This window comes from Propithecus coquereli, unplaced genomic scaffold, assembly GCF_000956105.1.
Source record: "Propithecus coquereli isolate 6110/MARCELLA unplaced genomic scaffold, Pcoq_1.0 Scaffold118, whole genome shotgun sequence".
NCBI lineage: Eukaryota > Metazoa > Chordata > Mammalia > Primates > Indriidae > Propithecus > Propithecus coquereli.
The window spans coordinates 2,219,995-2,240,090 of NW_012135858.1; the positions used below are offsets into that span (position 1 = coordinate 2,219,995).

Here is a 20,096-nt window from a genome sequence, read left to right on the forward strand (position 1 = left end):
TGAAATAATTGTACAACTCACTATAATGCAGGATCTAATTTCGCTGCTGATCTGACAGGAGGCAGAGCTCAGGTGACCATGTGAGCCGTGGGGAGCAGCTGTAAACACAGATGAAGCTTCGCTAGCTCGCCACCTGCAGCTCACCTCCCGCTGTGCAGCCCAGTTCCAGCCCAGTACTGGTCCACAGCCCGGGGGTTGGGGACCACAGCTCTAAACCACGTTTCCTTTAACTTGGTGTTCTTCACAGTACAGTGTCTCATTAATTTACCTAAGGCAGTTTTAGATTTACTCACATTTTCTGCCCATTCAATATTTTAGAAATGATGGATTCCAAAGGTTATTTATTTCTTGTAGAGAATGGGTAACTTCTTAAAATTATGTGAACTTGCTTCCCTTAAGAAGCTTCCCTTTGCTTCCCTTCAAGAGATATTTTCTTATAATGAATGAGTTCATACAGGAAAAATGCTCATCACTTGAAATGAATTGCCAAATGGTAGATACAAGACAGTTCTAGACAAATATAGTCTCTTCATTAATCTGAACCACATTAGTGCACTGAGATATGCATATAAATCAAGTTCTTAAAGAATGAGGAAGGGAAGCTTTAGAATCTGTGGTAATTTTTATTGAGAATCCCTTCTTTTGAATTTTAAATCGTTCTTTAAACATTAAAACATAAAATGTCATTCTTCATTAAAGTAGAATTTTCCCAACATTTTTCACTCTTCTTACTACACTTTCAGTCTGACATTTGTATCCTATTAACTAGCTATTAAAATACCATTTTTCTGAGCAACAGAATGGCTTTTTATAAAAGGAATAGCTGGTTATATTATTCAGGGTTTTCCAGAGAAACAGAACCAATAGAATATATGTATAGATGTAAACATAGATTTATGAGAGGAGATTTATTACAGGAATTGACTTATGCAATTATGGAAGCTGAGAAGTCCCATGTTAATCCATCAGCAAGCTGGGGACCCAGGGCCTGTAGTGTGGCTCAGTCCAAGTCCCACGGCCTGAGAACCAGGGGGACAATGGTGTAATTCTCAGTCCAAGACCTGAGAACCTGGTATAAGTCCCAAAAGGCCAATTTCTTCCAGAAACACCCTCACTGACATAGCCCAGAAATAATGATTTACCAGCTATCTGGTAAGCCCTGTCAAACACCTGTTGTCCCAGCTACTCAAGAGGCTGAGGTGGGAAGACCACTTGAGTCCAGAAGTTCAAGTCCAGCCTGGGCAACATAGCAAGACCCCATTTCTAAATATTAAAAATAAAAAATCAAATTAAATTAACCAGCACACTGGTGTTTAAGACAGAGCAATTTTATCTGCTTATCCACTTATCTATATTTGAGGAAACAGGTTTAGATAACTAAGAGCACGCAAATCCTGATTTAAAGAGAGGTACTGTCTTAAAAACTCAACTGAGACCAAAATTGTGGAACTAGTGATTGAATTCTTAATCATCCTTTTAAGAATGCTTATTAAACACACCATGTGCCAGGCATTGTGCTAAGCACTAATCATGCAATGGTGAATAAAGAAGAAGAAAAAACAAGAAATAGCTCCTGACTTTAGGGAGTTCACATTGATAAGAAAGAAATAGATGTTAATCAAAGACTATCATTAAAAAATGAGCTGGCTGAGAAACAGTGATCTGTGTTGCTATGAAGAGAGGTCGGTAAAGCTCCTCTGAGAAAGTGCTGGTTTCTCAGGGTACGAGGGGAGAGTGGGAGTTGGCTCCATGAGAAGGACATGGAGGCATTCCTGCCAGAAGAGCAACATATGCAAAGGGGGCAGGTGCAAACCCCAAACCGAAACAGATTCGCACCTTCACCCTAAGACAAACAGGAAGCCATAGGATGGGGGAATGCTGTGATATCAGATTTGAATTAGGAATTTTGAAAAGATCATTCTGGCTGCTGTGTAGAGAAATTACTGGAGAGCCCATTATTGTTCCTTTAAAATCCACATTGGCTAGTGTGATGACTGCCTACATATTATTCAAAAATCAGGCTGGGCTTGGCCACACATACCTATAATCCCAGCACTTTGGGAGGCCGAGGCAGGAAGATCACTTGAGCCCATGAGTTCAAGACCAGCCTGGGCAATATAGAGAGACTTCCATCGCTACAAAAAATTTAAAACTTAGCTGGACATGGTGGCACATGCCTGTAGTCCCAGCTACTCGGGAGGCTGAGGCAAGGGGATCACTTGAGCCCAGGATTGGAGGCTGCAGTGAGCTATGATCATGCCACTACACTCCAGCCTAAGTGACAGAGAGAGACTCTGTCTCTAATAAAATAAAAATAAAAATAAAAATCTTCCATGCATAGCCCCAAATGGAGACCTGCTTCCGCATCATCCTGCCTTTTAGAGTGGACTTAGGCACCCCAACTCAGACCTCCTGCTGCAGAAAACAAAGCAAGGCAACACACTGTTGTGTGTATGCGGAATTATGTTTGTCAGACCAGTGCTCTGTCTTAGTTACTGTTTGTGGAAGATAAAATATAACATAAAATCTACTTCCTTATTTTATCCTCCCCCACATAAAAAAACAAGAAAAACCAAATCTTGTTGCTATTTAACCTTGTTTTCTTTGTCAGGCCATCTACAAGGCTGACTTGGAGTGGTTGCGTGGCATCGGCTGGATGCCTGAAGGGTCTCCTGAAGTATTGAGAGTCAAAAATGCCCAGCACATCCTAAGTGACAATGTCTATCGGACACCCGTCGTGAATCTCAAGTACTCAAGCATCGTTGACACACCTGAAGTTGTCCTTGCTAAATCAAATGCTGAAAATATTAGTATTGTAAGTCAGTGTTTTCCTATTAAAATTGAATTAGTGCTATCAATATAAGATAAATAATTATCTTGATCTATTTCTAGGATAATAACAATTTGATAAAAATTTTATTAAGTTATGTTGAGAGCATTGTTTTGGTTTTGCTTATTAATTTTAAACAAAAACACAAAGTATTGATAAATGGCATTAATACAGATTTCATATCAAATTTCAGTAACTTGTGTGATGAGATTCCAGAAATCTTTGCCCTAATATGAAAAGATTTTGGATTAGATCCAAAAACAAAGTTCAAAGTTCTGCACTGAAACTAGCAAAAGTACAAATTGCAAAGTAATTTTGTTTCTATTGTTTCTTTCTATAGCCAAAGTACAGAGAAGTTTGGGACAAGGATAAAACTTCAGTCCACATAATGCCAGATACTCCAGAAATTAACCTTGCTAGAGCAAACGCTCTTAATGTGAGCAACGTAAGTACCACAGCAGACTCCCTTTTGTCAGGAAAGTTACCCACTGGTGCTATAACATGACCATGGAACTCTTCACAGCCCAGGGAGAGAAGATTGACTGGGGGGTGACATGGGGAAGACCCCTTGCCATCAGCCCTTGACAGGAGTGAGGAAAGGAGATCCTTGGCTGAGTCACTGGGCAAGGCCAGTTCCTGCAGAGCCAACGTCAACATGACAGAATCTCCCTCTTTGTCCTTTTTGAATAAGGACAAAAGAAGATGAAAAAGTAATGAAGAGGTACACAAACAAGAAAGGAGAATTAATGACAGATTCATATAAACTCAAAAGAATTGTGGGAATTCTTTGCAAAAATATGTGAATTAATTTTAAAACCTGAATCAATGCGGGATTTTCTAGAATATTACAAATTACCAAAATTGACCCCAGAAAAAAAAAATAGAAAACACATAGCTAGAAATTAAGAGGGTCATTAAACACTTTCCAAGAGGGTCATTAAATACTTTCCTTCCTTCTTGCAAATGGTCCGTCCCCCAGTGGTTTCACAGGAGAATACTTTCAAAACCTGAAGAAATAAACAAATTACCATGGAGCCTAATAAAAAAAGGAAAACCAGCATAATTACCCAAACTTGTCAAAGATAGTTTCACAAATTAAAAGCTGTAGACCATTAATAATGGGGAAAATCTTAAATAAAATATTAACAAATCAAATTCAGCGGTACGTTCAAATGATATGATACAAAAAATTGGAGTTCATGCAGGAATGCCAAGAGGGGTCTATATTCAGAAATCTAATAATGTAATAGGACAAAAGAGAAAAGCTGTGCACTCATTTTATTAAATCGTAAAGGCATTGACAAAATCCAATACCCATTCTTATTTTTAAAAAATAAAACCTTAGTGAAAAAAGAACATGAATATTTTCTTTTTTTTTTTTATTTCAGCATATTATGGGGGTATAGATGTTTAGGTTACGTATGTTGCCCTTGCCCCCCTGAATATTTTCTTGACACGACTAAAAAATAAATTTCAAATCAAAGACCAACTCAGTAAGTAAGCTTCTTATTCAAGTCAGGAGGATTAAAACAAAGACACCCACTAGCACCATCATCACTTAACATTTGCTGGAAGTACTTGGTTATGTGAGTAAGCTTCTCATTGATGCACATGTAATTACATAAGAGTAAGAATAAGAAATAAATGTTGGAAAGAAAGAGGCAAAGTTACCATTATTTGCAGAAGAAATTATCTTAAGCCTGGAAAATGCAGGAGAATCCACTAAACGAATCTGCTAGTGAATACAAAAGAATTCAGTTATGTGACTGGCTACACAATTCAAGAAAGTTCAAGAAAGATACCACCTTCCTGGATCGCAGAGATCCTTGCATGTGGAATAAACGTGACCTTAGAAGAAGGATACTACCTGAGTGTAGTTCACCAAGGTTTGGAACTTTGCATCCTTTCAGAATAATAAATCTTTGTGAGAGAAGGAGCCTTCCAAGCAAAGATTCCCCACCATGTGCCAAACTTCATAAATTCTACTGTAATGAGCCACTTGGGGACTAATTTTTTCCAATGTTTGGGAAGCAAATAGAGTTTTAGGGTACTGATACATTTTTTATTTTAGATCAGAATCAATGCCATGATGCAGTGCATTCTTGTTGTGGTTGAATCAAGAGGCAATCAGTTCTTCATTGCAGCATAGATTCCTCTTCCAATTCAATCGATAGATATCAGTAGCAGGAAAATTCTGAAAAGTCTCATATACTCTCTTTTGCATGATAAATTTCTTAGCTGAAAATACTAGAACCCCACCATTGATATCATGATATCAGCAAGACTAATATTCAAAACTATGCAAAAGGAAAGTTATTAACTTTAGCCACTTAGATATTAATGAGAATGGTTTGCATTTTGGAAGAAATCAAACATCCTGTTTGCTAACCAAAATGTGCATTTTCTTTATACATGGTATCGATATCACTATAATCTTGATAAAATCCACTATTCAAAACTGCTGCCATCATTTAGAAAGCACAACTTTTGCAGAATATTTGTATGTGATTTTATATGAGTAACAAAGCAAATTCATGTTAAATTGACTCATTTAATCCTCACATTAACTACACGGGTAAGATAATGTTATTATGTTTTTATCAGATGGGAAAGTTGAGACTTAAAAATGTTAAGGAATTTGCCCATGTTCTCAAAGTTAGTAGGTGAAGAAGTTAGTTTAGGTCTCAGGCCTAGGTTTTTTGTGGTTTTTTGTTTTTTTGTTTTTATTTTTTAGCTCAAAGAAAAAATATATTTGGGCACATAAACAAAAATTTACTGATTATGTAAGGAAAAAATAGTCCATTGCTAGACATTATGCCCATAAAAAAAAAAGAAAAAATAGTGTAACATTCCCTGCAAAGAGATTGGTATGTTAGAAAAAAAAAGAAGAAGAAAAATAGTGTAACAATATATGTAATAAAATAGATTAAAAACCAAAAAAAAAAAAAGATAACATAATAACATGTCTGCATTAAATATTCTCCAGTATAACACATTTAAACATGGAGAATACTTTTTCTTCTGTAGAGAAAACAAGTCAAGAATTAAAATAAGTCCACTAAAATGCATACAAAAACTTGAATGAGTTCATGACTAGTTTGGGCAACATGGCAAGACTCCATCTCTTAAAAAAAAAAACAAAATTAGCCAGGTGTGCTGGCATGTGCTGGTAGTCCCAGCTACTCAGGAGGCTGAGCCAGGAGGATGGCTTAAGCCCAGGAATTTGAAGGTGCAGTCAGCTATGATGGTGCCACTGCATTCCAGCCCAGAGAATGGAGCAAGATCCTATCTCAAAAAAAAAAAAAGAATGTGAATGAAAATTCATACAAAACTTGTCAATGCTTATAAGCACAAAATTTGAGCACTCATTTTTCAGATATGCAAAAGCTGTAAAACTGTCAATAATCAAAATTCACTTCTTTCTGTACTGTAGAAGCTCCCCTACTGATTGGTACGGTTTTTGAATTATATATTTAAATCATTACTATTTCTGAGTCTTTCTGCCATTGTTAATACAGAATGCATTCCTTACAATATGAACATTTATTTAAAGACATTTTTGAAATGCCTGTAAATCAGTCGCCACTTTAGTTAACTTCTCTTTAAAAACAAATAAATAGCTGTTACATCCAATCGTGGTTCCTCAAAAGATCCAACATTCCCACACAATGTGTACCATCAATCATATAAGAAGATCTAAAAAGCCATATTGGAAAAAACAAACACAAACGTAAATTTGCAATTCTGAAGATTACAAAACTGAATTGAATTAAATAAATAAATAAATGGAATTATTGGATTAAAGAAATTATTTAATTATAACTTTTCTAAAAAATATGAACTTATCTCAATGCTACCAGTATACTAACACAGGAAAGCAAAGCTAAACCCTTTTACATTATGTGTGAGATCATAAAGCATGAACAACTACATGAAGGCTGAGATTGAAATGAAAATGAAAGGAGTCTTGTCAAGCCCAGACCTTTGGTCGCCAGACAGCATTTCACATTCCAGGACAATGGCGCATAGAATGATTTTCACCCATTCTCTTTTCTTTACCTGCTCTAAAGTCTTGGGGCTTCAAACTGCATCCCTATGATATTAATTCCACTTGAGCCCTTGGCACTGTTGGTAGATTTGAATCTGGAATGATACCTTATTTTTCTCCTTTTCAGAAAATTTACCGTGAGGGTTGGGAAGACGTGAAGGCCAACTGCGACGTCCGCCTGGACGCCATCCCCATCCAGGCTGCCAAGGCCTCCAGGGAGATTGCCAGTGACGTGAGTGGCCCTTTTTAACTTCTCAGTTTTTTTCAGCAAATGCCCAAGACGCACAAAGAGGACATGCTGTGACCCATCTGCTTTGTGTTTCCATCTCCAGTATAAATACAAGCTTGACCACGAGAAGCAGAAGGGACACTACGTGGGCACCCGCACAGCCAGGGATGACAACAAGATCCGATGGGCCCTCATAGCTGGCAAGATCCAGAATGAACGGGAGTACCGGCTGCAGTGGGCCAAATGGAAGTCCAAGATCCAGAGCCCTGCGGACATGCTTTCCATCCAGCATTCGAAATCGAGCCAGGGTCTGGTCAGCAACGTCGATTACCGCAATTACCTGCACGAATGGACGTGCATGCCTGACCAGAACGATGTGATTCAGGCCAAGAAAGCCTACGAACTGCAGAGTGACGTGAGTGGGCTGCCTTTTAGGATGAGCGCTTCTCTCCTTTTGCCATGAACCCCAGAAAGTTCATGGCTTTAAACCCTGTATCATCATTTCACATCTCTATTCAGCCAAGAATTTGATATTAGTTAGGTTATGGTATGGTATCAAAATCACCAAAGCCGAGAAGGATATAGACCTTGTGTCAAGAAATAGACAGTAGTGTGTATACAGGTCTTAATTGTATCAGGTTAAAGAAAACTATTGTGAAAATATTATTTCTATAGAATTTAGATAGCAATAGAGGCTTATCTCAAGTAAAATATTGGCGGCCCATGGGCAGGATGCAGGCACGGACATGCTTTTTCATTTGACATGGTGTTCAGAAATTTTGAATTAAGTCACCAAGATTTTTAAATAAGTGGATTTTTGTGCACAAATCCAGGATTTCCCATTTCTCTTGAAAATTCAGAGGTTGCAGCTCTGGACGTGCGTTACCCCTTGCCAGCGATAACCTGGAACTGAGCTGAGGCTAACCCCCTTTAACCAGAAAATATATCCTCCAGTTTGTCACCCTACGTGGTCTCCTAATTAATTTTCTTATGTTACCTGCCTGGCTGCTTGAGTATAGTTTATGCATGGTTTATATAGTGTTTAAATTGTATTTCTTCATCAGCCCAGTGGATAGGCTAAATAGGACCACGTGACCCCGCTTGCTGAATTCGTTCTGGCCTTGTTTTCACAGGCCGTTTACAAAGCCGACTTGGAATGGCTGCGTGGAATTGGGTGGATGCCAAACGAGTCCGTTTCTGTCAATCACGCCAAACATGCTGCGGATATCTTCAGTGAGGTATTGCAAGATTTTTCCCTGCCATTCAGTACATTTCCCAGCAGTCTGAACAAAAATACAGGGGCCAAAATGCGGTCATCTCATCTCAGCAATTTTAACCATTTAATTGCTGTAAAAACCACACATATATTTTCTACAATAATGTTGTACTGTCCCTATTACATTATGGGACCACATCTATAATATATTAATAATATCCAGCACATTCACTAATGCTTGGAATTGTTTAATTGGAAAAAGCCTTTGGTCTACAGTAGCAGTACACTTGGGAGAAGTTTGTCCAGTTGGAAAAATGTATTGCGTATCATGTTACACATAATATGGTGTTTAATGAGACATTACATAACCTTGGGAACTAAGCAAACTTGCTACCTTAAAATCTGTGGACAAAGCCAACGCATTTGTTTAAAAAATAAAATGTGAAAAAGAAAGCCAAATTACCAAGAGGATGCCATTCAAATCTGAGCATTCTATGCTTCTGATAGAGAAGGTCTGTAGTATATCTTTTTCAGCTCACACACATCCAGGAATAGCAACTATCTAAAAGATATTTTCTTCTCATAGAAAAAATATCGCACAAAAATAGAAACTCTGAACTTTACACCTGTGGATGACAGAGTTGATTATGTGACAGCAAAACAGAGTGGTGAGATCCTCAATGATGTGAGTACTTGGCTGTTTTAAAATTGCACAGTCGTGAAGATGTTTCCGAAGCTTTTCTAGCACGCAGTCACTGTCGTAGATATAGATTTTAATCACTGAAATTATTGCTGTTAGCAGTTGCTTGGACAACATGATGTTTTCTTAGCATCAAGTAACTGGCCCTCTTGCCTCTCATTTAGATTAAATACCGGAAACAGTGGAACGACACCAAATCCAATTACACCCTCACAGAAACCCCCCAGCTGCACGCCGCCCAGGAGGCTGCCCGGATCCTGGACCAGGTATGAGTTTTACCTGGATGTCTGGTACTTTGTGTGGGCATGGAGAACCTTAATGTAATTGTAGGAGATTTATGCATACGACTTATCCCTTCCTTCTGACTCCTCATTTTAAGCCTGTGTTGTGGTTCTATCTTCTAGTACCTCTACAAGGAAGGCTGGGAGAAACAAAAAGCCACAGGCTACATTTTGCCTCCAGATGCTGTGCCATTTGTTCATGCCCATCACTCCAGTGATGTTCAGAGTGAGGTAATTTATCCTGATAATGAGTGCACTTTGCAAAAGCAAGGCTTGCCCATAAGGGATTCCAGTTATGCCTAAGGCATAGACAGCACCTTAAGGGTGTTCCTTTTGAGCTTGGCAGACCTGGCTGGGTTTGGGATGGTTGGAGTACTTGCTTTCTTTTTGGTCCTTCTCCCATTGGCTTTGAGCTTTCTTCTTCTTCTATTTTTTTTTTTTTTTTTTTACTGTTTCTTATATTCTCTGCCCTCCCTAAAATCTAGGCCTTTGAATAAAAATATTGCCAGGATTAGAGAACAAGTATGTGGGGCTTTTTTTTTTCCTATTTTTAAAGGGCTATTTCTTTTTATTTATTTATATATCTATTTATTTATTTCAAGGCTTTTTGTTATTTGTTCTTAGGGGAAGGGGTGTCACACAAAAAGCTGGGAGGCTGAATTTGCTGGTATTCCTTGACAGGTGCTCATACCCCCTCTGCCTTGTGTGCTTGTTAAAGCTGATGAGATCTATGTTCTTCTTCCCACCAGCTGAAATACAAAGCTGAACATGTAAAGCAAAAAGGTCACTATGTTGGCGTCCCGACGATGAGAGACGATCCTAAACTGGTTTGGTTTGAGCATGCAGGCCAGATTCAGAACGACAGACTGTACAAAGAGGACTATCACAAAACAAAGGCCAAAATCCACATACCTGCTGATATGGTGTCAGTCTTGGCCGCCAAGGAGGGGCAGACCCTTGTCAGTGATATCGATTACCGTAATTACCTGCACCAGTGGACGTGCCATCCTGACCAAAATGATGTCATTCAAGCAAGAAAGGCCTATGACTTACAGAGCGATGTAAGTGATCTCTGTTTCTTCATTATCCAGAAGTGTATGGTACACTCTGAGAGTGATAAACAGCATTCCAAATCCACCAGGCTTGGAAACGTAGAGCCATATATATTTAGTTTGTTCCCAGAAGGGAACTGAGGCTGAATATGAAGTAGAAAAAGATGAGGAGCAGTGATGGATTGACAGCTTTGCCTACTGACTACATTTCTGCATAACTTTCAAAGTTGATTTAAAAAAAAAAAACTGCTTTTTTTGGTACCATTTCTGCCATTAGTAACTCCTCACTCGCATGCAGATAGAAAATTATCATCTGATTTAAAATAATAATTGGCTTGGGTGGGAATTGAGATTGTGTTGAGGTTTTGACATTATCAGATGACAGCATAGTTAAGGACCCAGGAATGTCTATTCTGCTTTGCCAAGTATCTCATTCCTCAGGGAATTTATGAAGGAGTTGTTTTCAAGGAATAAAAGCAAAAGAGAAATAAAGTATTGATTAAGCTGTGTGAGGGCCCAGTGCCCTTCATGCAGAGCTTTGGTAAAGGTACGATAGAGAATATGACATAGGCCACCTCCCACGGAAGCCTGCGTCAAGATCTCTGCCTGTCACCGGCCATCTGTAGGTGCCGAACAGAAACATGATTCATCAACTTAGTTGCTCAGGTGCACAGAAGAGCTAATCCTACCTGGGTCTCTTCATCATTACAAAAAAAGAAACAGTCCAAGATACCTGCAGCACAGATGCTGATGTTGAACATCCTGCCTCGCTGGTCGCTGCAGCAGCATGACTGTTGCGGAACTTTAATGAGATTAGCGACTCCTCTTCATTTGGTGCGGGACAGACTGGGAGCTAGGCAGGGCAAGGACAAAGACAGGCTTGGCTGGGCAAGAGGAGACACTATCTCCTTTCCAATACATGAGTCTTTACTTGTGTCATTTCCTTCATTTAGTCTAGATGCCCCACATACTTTTGCCTAACATTCATCTAAAAGTACAACCTCTTTGGTAAACGTTTTCTTATGGCCGCAGCTGAAAGTAACAGCCCGTCCCCTGGACTCCTGTTGCATTGGAGTGGCCCTGCTCTCACGGCACTCACCCACTTTCCATTTGTAAATGACTCTTCTCCAGTCCTACGTCCCTCTGCATACTTACCCCTCAAAGCACTGAGCAGAGTTCCTCATGCACAATAACAGGCTTAAGAAATATTGTTCAGGGGAAGTCACGATTGAATGAATGAGACAACAGCCACTAGAGAGAAATCCTTAAAAAGCTTCGGAAAAAATTGTTTGTAATCTGCAGTCCGTAAGCCTTTGTCTGAGTCGTTCATACCTCTGCCATATCTCTTTTTCTGCTCTCAGAATGTCTACAAAGCTGACCTGGAATGGCTGCGAGGCATTGGCTGGATGCCCCTAGATTCTGTGGACTATGTGAGGGTTACTAAGAACCAGGAAATGGTGAATAAGGTACACAAAGGCTGTTCTCCCCCTAACCTAATGCCTACCCTCCTTACCTGCCAAATGGGCATAGGTACCTTGTAGGGGTAGACCTGTCTTAATCATCTCTATGTCTTTGCAGATAAAATATAAGAAAGATGCTCTTGAAAACTATCCTAACTTTACAAGTGTGGTGGATCCTCCAGAGATTGTTTTGGCCAAGATCAACTCCGTCAATCAAAGTGATGTAAGTTTGCTCTGTATATGCTGAAGTACATAGTCTGGGGGAGTTAGTCACCTACCATTGAATGGATTAACTTAATGCTAGATAATCATTTGTAAGAAATTGGGAGGTGGTAAATTATAAGATAATCTTTGGGGGGATGTTTTAAAAGTCACTCATAAGTTGGTGGGACTGCAAACTAGTACAACCTGTATGGAAAACAATATGGAGATTTCTCAAAGAGCTAAAAGTAGACCTACTATTCGATCCAGCAATCCCACTACTGGGTAACTACCCAAAGGAAAAGAAATCATTTTATCAAAAAGATACCTGCACACGAATGTTTATGACAGCACAATTCACAATTGCAAAGATATGGAATCAACCTAAGTGCCCATCAATTCATGAATGGATAGAGAAAATGTGGTGTGTGTATATATGTAAATATATATATATATATACACACACACACACATACACATACACACACACACACACACACCATGGAGTACTAGTCAGCCATAAGAAGCAATGAAATAATGTCATTTGTAGCAATTTGGATGGAACTGGAGTCCACTATCCTAAGTGAAGTATCTCAGGAATGGAAAAATAAACACCACACACTAATAAGTGGGAACTAAATGATGTGTACACAGAGGCACAAAAAGACCTAAAAGCCATGGAAACTAAGAAGGGGAGAGAGTGAGAGGGGGGTGAGAGATAAACATTTACCTATGGGGTACAACGAACATTGTCCTGGTGGCTGGTACACTGAAAACCCTGACTTCAGCAGTATACAGTGTACCCATGTAACAAATATGTTTGTACCCACTTAATATTTTGAAATAAAAAAATAAAAAGTAAAGGTCACTAGTAGGTGGTGTACTCTACTGACTTCTAGATATCTATATTCTTGTCCAAATTGTTCTGTTATATTAACTAAAATGAACTGAAATTCAACCAGCTGATTAGTTTTCATCTCTAAATATAGATCAATTATTATGTTGCTAGGTAGATCCTATAAGAATTTAAATATACGTTTATAGTAATAAAAGCTTTTGTTTTGTTTTCTTTCCTTAGGTGAAATATAAAGAAACATTTAATAAAGCCAAGGGCAAATATACATTTTCTCCAGACACACCATATATCTCCCACTCCAAAGACATGGGAAAACTCTACAGCACTGTAAGTTCTCTTTTGTGTAATAATAACTTAGTTCCTCATTTAAAGCTCTTGTCAGTATTTATATTCTTGGCTGATTTTATGAACAGCTGAACTTATAAGGCGACCTATTATTGTCATCGCATTTAGTCTCATTTATTAGAAATAGCATGTTATTCCAGGCGAATAGCATTTATTCAGCTGGTATTTTTTGAGCTCCTGTGATGTGCCAGGCACTGTGGGAGGCACTGAGGGGCTAAAGTTCAATGAGATAGGTAAGAGAAGCAGACATATAAGTAAATAGATAGATAATAATATGTAACAAGTGCTGGAAGGGCCTTGGGTGCTAGCATCCTGAGTGACCACCAACAGAGAAAAGGGAGGACAGGCTGGTCCCTCTTTAGCAATCAAGCATGAGCATCTCCAGCCAACAGTGAGAGACTTGCCCTCCAGACCTTAATTCAGCCAATTTAAAGGAAAACGGTGGGGGAAGCACATGCACTCGCTTGCGTGCCCAGTGAGAAGCAATCTTTGGCAATTCTCTCCCAATGTGCAAATTTTTTGTCACTTTTAGTAGAACTATAAATATAGTCAACTTTGTTATAAAATGCCTAGAGTCTGTAGTTTTAATTTGCAATAAACTAAATGACTGCCCTGTTCGAGGTAGACACACAGCTCTGAATAAAGATTTAAGCCTTGCCTTGCACATACATGTTTTACCTTAATTTTACCAGTTGTTTTAGGGGTATCTGAAAGAAGTTGAATGCAAATTTTTGCCGATGCATATTTCTTTCTTCCAGATACTGTATAAGGGGGCATGGGAGGGAACCAAGGCCTATGGCTATACCCTGGATGAGCGCTACATTCCCATTGTTGGAGCCAAGCATGCTGATCTGGTGAACAGCGAGGTCAGTACGACCTTCTCCTTTCCTGGGTTTGGGAGTCTTTACTGGAGGGCAAGGGGCTGGTTAGAAAACTCCAGTGATTCTCAATGTCGAACCCACTTCACAGCTTAAATACAAAGAGACATATGTGAAGCAGAGAGGTCACTACCTGGCTGGAAAAGTAATCAGTGAGTTCCCTGGTGTGGTTCACTGTTTGGATTTCCAAAAGATGAGGAGTGCGGTAAGCAAATGTTCGCTTTAACATGGGATGTGCATACCTTAAGTGTGCTGTTGTGTCTGCGTGTTTATAACTCGCCCCTTGGTTCAAGACCAGCTGGGGGATGGAGTAGTGCGGAGTCATTCCTGACAATTTTCCCCACCCTGGACAGTTAGCCTGCGGACCCGAGGGCTGTGTGCCTCCTCCCGCCCCTGCCCTCCCCTGCCCTGCCCCACCAGCAAACACACAGCGAGGGCTCTGTGTAGGGAAAAGAAGAAAGCAATGAGGGCACTATTTACCCTGTGTTATAAAAGGATGGGGAATTTACAAAGAAGAAGAATATATTAAACTATCATTTTTTTAACCTTAGTCTAGAGGTACTGATCTCTTATAAGAAATAAGGCTCTAAAAGAGATTGAGCAGAATAATTTACATTTTAATGCCTTTCTTGCTTTTGTCTTTAAAAAATATTATTCTCTAGTTGAACTACAGAAGACATTATGAGGACACCAAAGCAAATGTTCATATCCCCAATGATATGATGAACCACGTGCTGGCTAAAAAGTGCCAGTATATCCTCAGCGACCTGGAGTATCGCCACTACTTTCACCAGTGGACATCTCTTCCGGAAGAACCCAATGTTGTGCGCGTCCGGCATGCCCAGGAGATCTTAAGTGATGTATGATGTTCTTTCTGCAGCTCGACTTAGCCACAGGCTTCACCTGGTCCTGCCTTCCCCTTCCCCTCCATACTCCAGTGGTCGCTATATTCATAAACCCTGCTGCTTTTCAACACAAAGTGGCACAAGTAACCACTTTTTGGTGTAAGAATCCCCTCTGAGCCATAGAACACATATGTTAACTACTTTATCTGTTTAACACTAGACTAAAACTTAGGTATCACTCCTCCTCAGCTTCTTTAGGCCAGGGAACTAAAGACCCTCCAGCTGGTGAGAGGCCCCTCCCATGTCCTCTAAGCACTAAGCACAGACAAGGGCTTGTAGGAAATTATCAAAATGCTCAATTGTAAATTCAGCATACCTATCGCCTTTCATTGTTCTTTCTTTCTTGCAGAATGTGTATAAAGATGACTTGAACTGGTTGAGAGGCATTGGTTGCTATGTCTGGGATACACCCCAGATCCTTCATGCCAAGAAATCGTACGACCTCCAGAGTCAGGTGAGCCCCCTCGCTGGAAAGACGGGCTCTCTCTGGGTCAGGGGAATCCGTGGTAGAGTCAGTGGGCTGATGGCCAGGCTGTAACGGTGTATGATCTAACAGAACAAAGCCGCTCCCCTCCCTGTCAGATGCCCCTAGTGGCCTGCTCTGCTGCTAACCTTCTCAGCGTGAGTCTCCCCTGTGGTTTAGGGAGTGCACATTTATAACAGAAAGTTATCTGGGAAGTGTTTCCTGGTGAACTACTTTCAAACATCTGCACCTCAGTTGATCAGGTTAACTTTCAAAGAGTAAGATGCAAAAGCATCCTTTGACCACAGGTATATAAGTTTTAAAGGGAAAAATAAATATCTGAAACATTGTGCTGCACATGGTTCCGCTCTCACAGAGCAGGTCTAAAGGGAGGTTGAAATTGAGGGGCCGCGGGCAGGAGCAGAATACAAGCACGGAAAAGGCAACACAAGGACGATCCAGACCCTACTCTCCATCAAGAGAAACCTCATTCTGGTAGCCATCCAAAGTCTGCAGGACTGTAGAATGATATTATTCTGTTTATTAGGATTAAAGCAGAAACCCAGGAAGAAATAAAGGCACATCTAAGTTGGCACAAGCAGCTAAAGCTGATGGCAGACCTGTAGTTCACCATTTTCAGTGACTTTTTTTTTCTTTCGTAGCTACAATACACAGCAGCAGGTAAAGAAAATCTACAAAACTACAATCTGGTCACAGACACACCAGTCTACGTGACTGCTCTTCAAAGTGGCATTAATGCCAGTGAGGTGCGTCATCTCGTACTTCTCTTCCAGGGACAAGCCATTTCTTGTCTTTATGTATTTTCAAGCAACAGGAGTGAATAACCCGTTCTTTTTGTCTGTAGGTGAAATATAAAGAAAATTATCATCAGATTAAGGACAAATATACAACAGTTCTGGAAACAGTGGATTATGACAGAACCAGGAATCTGAAGGATCTTTATAGCAGTGTGAGTTGAGTTTTTGTCCTCTTTTATGTGAGCCACCCTTGTTCCCCTTCCAGGACAATAAGACAATAAATGGGACAGTCTCCCTGTCCCCAAAGGTTTTCCCAGTTTTATTTCCTAGACCTTCAGATTCATACTTTATCTCATAAAATCTGTGTATGTACAAATAAATAAGACCCAAATTGAAGAAAAGCTTTGGGGATTGGTAGGGAATGTGTGAGCAGAACCTAAATAGAGGGAAAACCTGCTACTCGGACACTCACTAGAATGCATTTTCCCCTATTCACAAGACAGTTTTTCGCCCCTACAGAACGTGTACAAGGATGCCTGGGATAGAGTGAAAGCCACCAGCTACATCCTGCCTTCCAGCACCCTGTCCCTGACACATGCCAAGAACCAGAAACATCTGGCCAGCCGTGTAAGTCAAGCACAAACACGACAGCCTTCTCATCCCCTTTGCCTCCCCTGCTCTCAGCTCTAAGGACTGTGCAGGCCGAGTCATATGTTGCCCAGAAGTACCCCCAGCCCTCCCAAGGGTTCACCCAGCAAGTAATTCCAGATGTGCAGCCACCACGGAGCCTGCACGCTCATTGCCTCCTCTCAAGTCCAGAGTTTTTCACGAGAATCACACTCTTGTAAGGAGGACAGGGATGTGACCTTTTAGGTTGCCTGTCTGCAGATGACATGGATGGATAGTCTCTGTGATAGCCAGAAGTGAGGACGGGCTGAAGACATAATACACCAGCAATCCCCAACCACTAGTTTCATGGAAAACAATTTTTCCACAGACTGAGGTTGGGGCAGAGTGGAGACGGAGCTCAGGCAGTGATGTGAGCATTGGGGAGTGGCTGTAAATACAGATGAAGCTTTGCTCACTTCCCTGCTGCTCACCCCCTGCTGCGCAGCCCGGTTCCTAATGGGCCATGGATCGCTATGGTTCTGTGGCCCAGGGGTTGGGGACCACATAATGCATCCTACAAAACAGAATTATGTTGGCTTTGGGAAAAAATAAGCCAGTATGATAATTGGTTATAATTGGTTATTACGGCGTCCCCAAATAAATGATTAAATCATAAATTAGACTGAGCACAGTGGCTTATGCCTGTAATCCCAGCACTTTGGGAGATGGAGGCAGGAAGATTGCTTGAGGCCAGGAGTTCGAGACCAGCCAGAACAACATAGCAAGACCCTGTCTTTACAAAAAGACTACTGACTGCTACACTACAGACAATGCACTCTGATCATTTCAATTCTATTCTTCTGATTTAATTGCTAGTGACCCAATAAATGAATTTCACTACTCTCTAATGGGCTTAGAGATGCACAGTTTAGAAAAAGACTTCATTAGACAATATATGGAATTATTTAATTTTTACCTAGAGGAAAAAGTAAGATATGTGATTTTACCCAGACCCAACTCTATTTGGAAGACTGCAAAAAGACTAGATCAGCAAAGCAAACTTTTCCTATGGAGAAGGAAGTTTTGTAGATAAGATTTAAGAAGCCCAGTAGAGGCTTTTTCCTTGAGCCTTGAAGAAAGTGATAGAGGCAGGATTCTTGGCAAATTGTCTTTGGAGCAAGATGGGACATAGAGAAATTAATTCTTTTAAAGAAAGATTCCAACCTTACTTTAGAAAAAAGTTTTTTTCATAAAAAAGGGTACCTTTAGATACTATCATCTTTCAAACTGAGAAATAGATTAGACCTAAGAACCCAGAATTTTCTGCACTTGAAAATTTTGGTGGAAATTTTGGTTATTCTCCAGTCTATGAAGGGCTTTGCTGGAATTTTGATACAAATATGTACTCCCAACTCCCCTTTGTTACTGAGATGCCCCTCTCTGAGTTGTGAGGGAATTGTTATTTTATTACCATGTGCTGGGAGATTGAACCTTAGTCTGTGTCTTATACCTGGTTCATGTAACCATGGAGCATTAAATAGCAGGCAACATGGCTCAAGATCTAAAAGTTTTCCCGCAGAAGTTGGTTGGTACCATATTTTTTGAAAACCTGGTAGAAACTAAAATTCAAGGATTGTGTCTCTTAAGCGTCAGCCTTTTCAGTTATTGAAAACAAAGAGATTCCTGAGCACAGTTTTAACTTTCATTTACAGTAGTCATAAAAACAAAGCCGTTATTGCAAAAGACATTATTTTAAAATTGTACAATTTTTAAAATGAGTTGCTTGGAGTAGCAGTAAAAGTACTAGTATTGATACAGGAGTTTTAAAAACAGTAACTAGAATTTTGTAGTGCTCTACAGCTGCAAAGTATTTTTAGATGCAGCCGGATGTAAGGAAGCCTCGTGATATGGCAGGGCAGGAGCTAGTGCTAAATCTCTCTGTGCAGATGAGGAAATGAGCTCAGAGAAGTGGTGTCCCAAGCTGGATCTCAGAGTCAGGTGTTTCCCACTGTCTTGTGCTGTTTTAACACTATAAATCCATTGCTCCTAGACCTATGTTTCTTCCTTTCTACTTATTCTCTGTAGGTCAAATATCGGGAAGAATATGAAAAGTTCAAAGCTCTTTATACTTTACCGAGAAGTGTTGAAGATGATCCGAACACAGCGCGGTGCCTCCGAGTTGGCAAGCTTAACATTGATGTGAGTACAGTCTTATCTCACTCAGTGACAGGGATACATTCTGAGGAATGTGTCATTAAACAATGTCGTCGTTGTGGGAACATCACAGAATGTGCTTACACAAACCTAGAGGGCATCGCCCACTACACAGCTAAGCTAGATGGTACAGCCTATTGCTCCTAGGCTGCAGTCCTGTACAACGTGTTCCTGCACTGAATGCTGCAGGCAGTTGTAACACAATGGTAAGTGTTTGTGTATCTAAACATGTCTAAACAAAGAAAAGGTACAGTAAAAATACAGTATTATAATCTTACAGGGACCAGGCGCAGTGACTCATGTCTATAATCTTATCACTTTGGGAGGCCGAGGCCTGAGGATTGTTTGAGGCCAGGAGTTTAAGACCAGTCTGAGCAACATAGTGAGACCTTGTCTCTACAAAAAATTTAAAAAATTAGCAGGACATGGTGGCACACACCTGTAGTCCCAGCTACTTGGGAGGCTGAGGCAGGAGGTTCACTTGAGCCCAGGAGTTAGAGGTTGCAGTGAAGTATGATGCGACTGCACTCTACCTGGGCAACAGAGCCAGAGCCTGTCTCAAACAACAACAGCAATAATAATAATCTTACAGGACCACCGTGGTATAAGCAATCTGTCATTGATCAAAACATTATTTGGAGGCTGGGCGTGGTGGCTCAGTCCTGTAATCCTAGCACTCTGGGAGGCCGAGGTGGGAGCATTGCTTGAGGTCAGGAGTTCGAGACCAGCCTCAGCAAGAGCAAGACCCTGTCTCTAAAAAAAATAGGAAAAAATTATCTTGGCATGGTGGTGCACACCTGTAATCCCAGGTGCTCGGGAGGCTGAGGCAGGAGGATCGCTTGAGCCCAGGAGTTTGAGACTGCTGTGAGCTTGGCTGATGCCATGGCACTCTAGGCCAGGAGACAGAGCAAGACTCTGTCTAAAAAAGAAAAGAAATAAAGAAGGAAAGAAAGAAAGAAAGAAAGAAAGGGAGGGAGGGAAAGAAGGAAGGAAGAAAAGAAAGAAAGATGAGTTAGATTTAAAAAAAAAAAATTATGTGTCACATGATTAT

At 40.3% G+C, this 20,096-nt stretch overlaps 1 protein-coding gene across 1 annotated transcript in view; it reads left to right on the forward strand.

Moving 5' to 3' along the window:
* The window catches only part of NEB (nebulin), a 207,647-nt gene that overhangs the window by 116,970 nt on the left and 70,581 nt on the right, over window positions 1–20,096 (forward strand). The window contains 20 exon segments of the mRNA XM_012659396.1: window positions 2,612–2,815; window positions 3,171–3,275; window positions 7,006–7,110; window positions 7,211–7,522; window positions 8,241–8,345; window positions 8,910–9,008; window positions 9,188–9,289; window positions 9,428–9,535; window positions 10,054–10,365; window positions 11,718–11,822; window positions 11,935–12,039; window positions 13,096–13,200; window positions 13,977–14,084; window positions 14,188–14,301; window positions 14,759–14,956; window positions 15,351–15,455; window positions 16,127–16,231; window positions 16,330–16,434; window positions 16,742–16,849; window positions 18,917–19,030. Of these exon segments, the coding sequence (XP_012514850.1) occupies window positions 2,612–2,815; window positions 3,171–3,275; window positions 7,006–7,110; window positions 7,211–7,522; window positions 8,241–8,345; window positions 8,910–9,008; window positions 9,188–9,289; window positions 9,428–9,535; window positions 10,054–10,365; window positions 11,718–11,822; window positions 11,935–12,039; window positions 13,096–13,200; window positions 13,977–14,084; window positions 14,188–14,301; window positions 14,759–14,956; window positions 15,351–15,455; window positions 16,127–16,231; window positions 16,330–16,434; window positions 16,742–16,849; window positions 18,917–19,030 (2,724 nt within the window).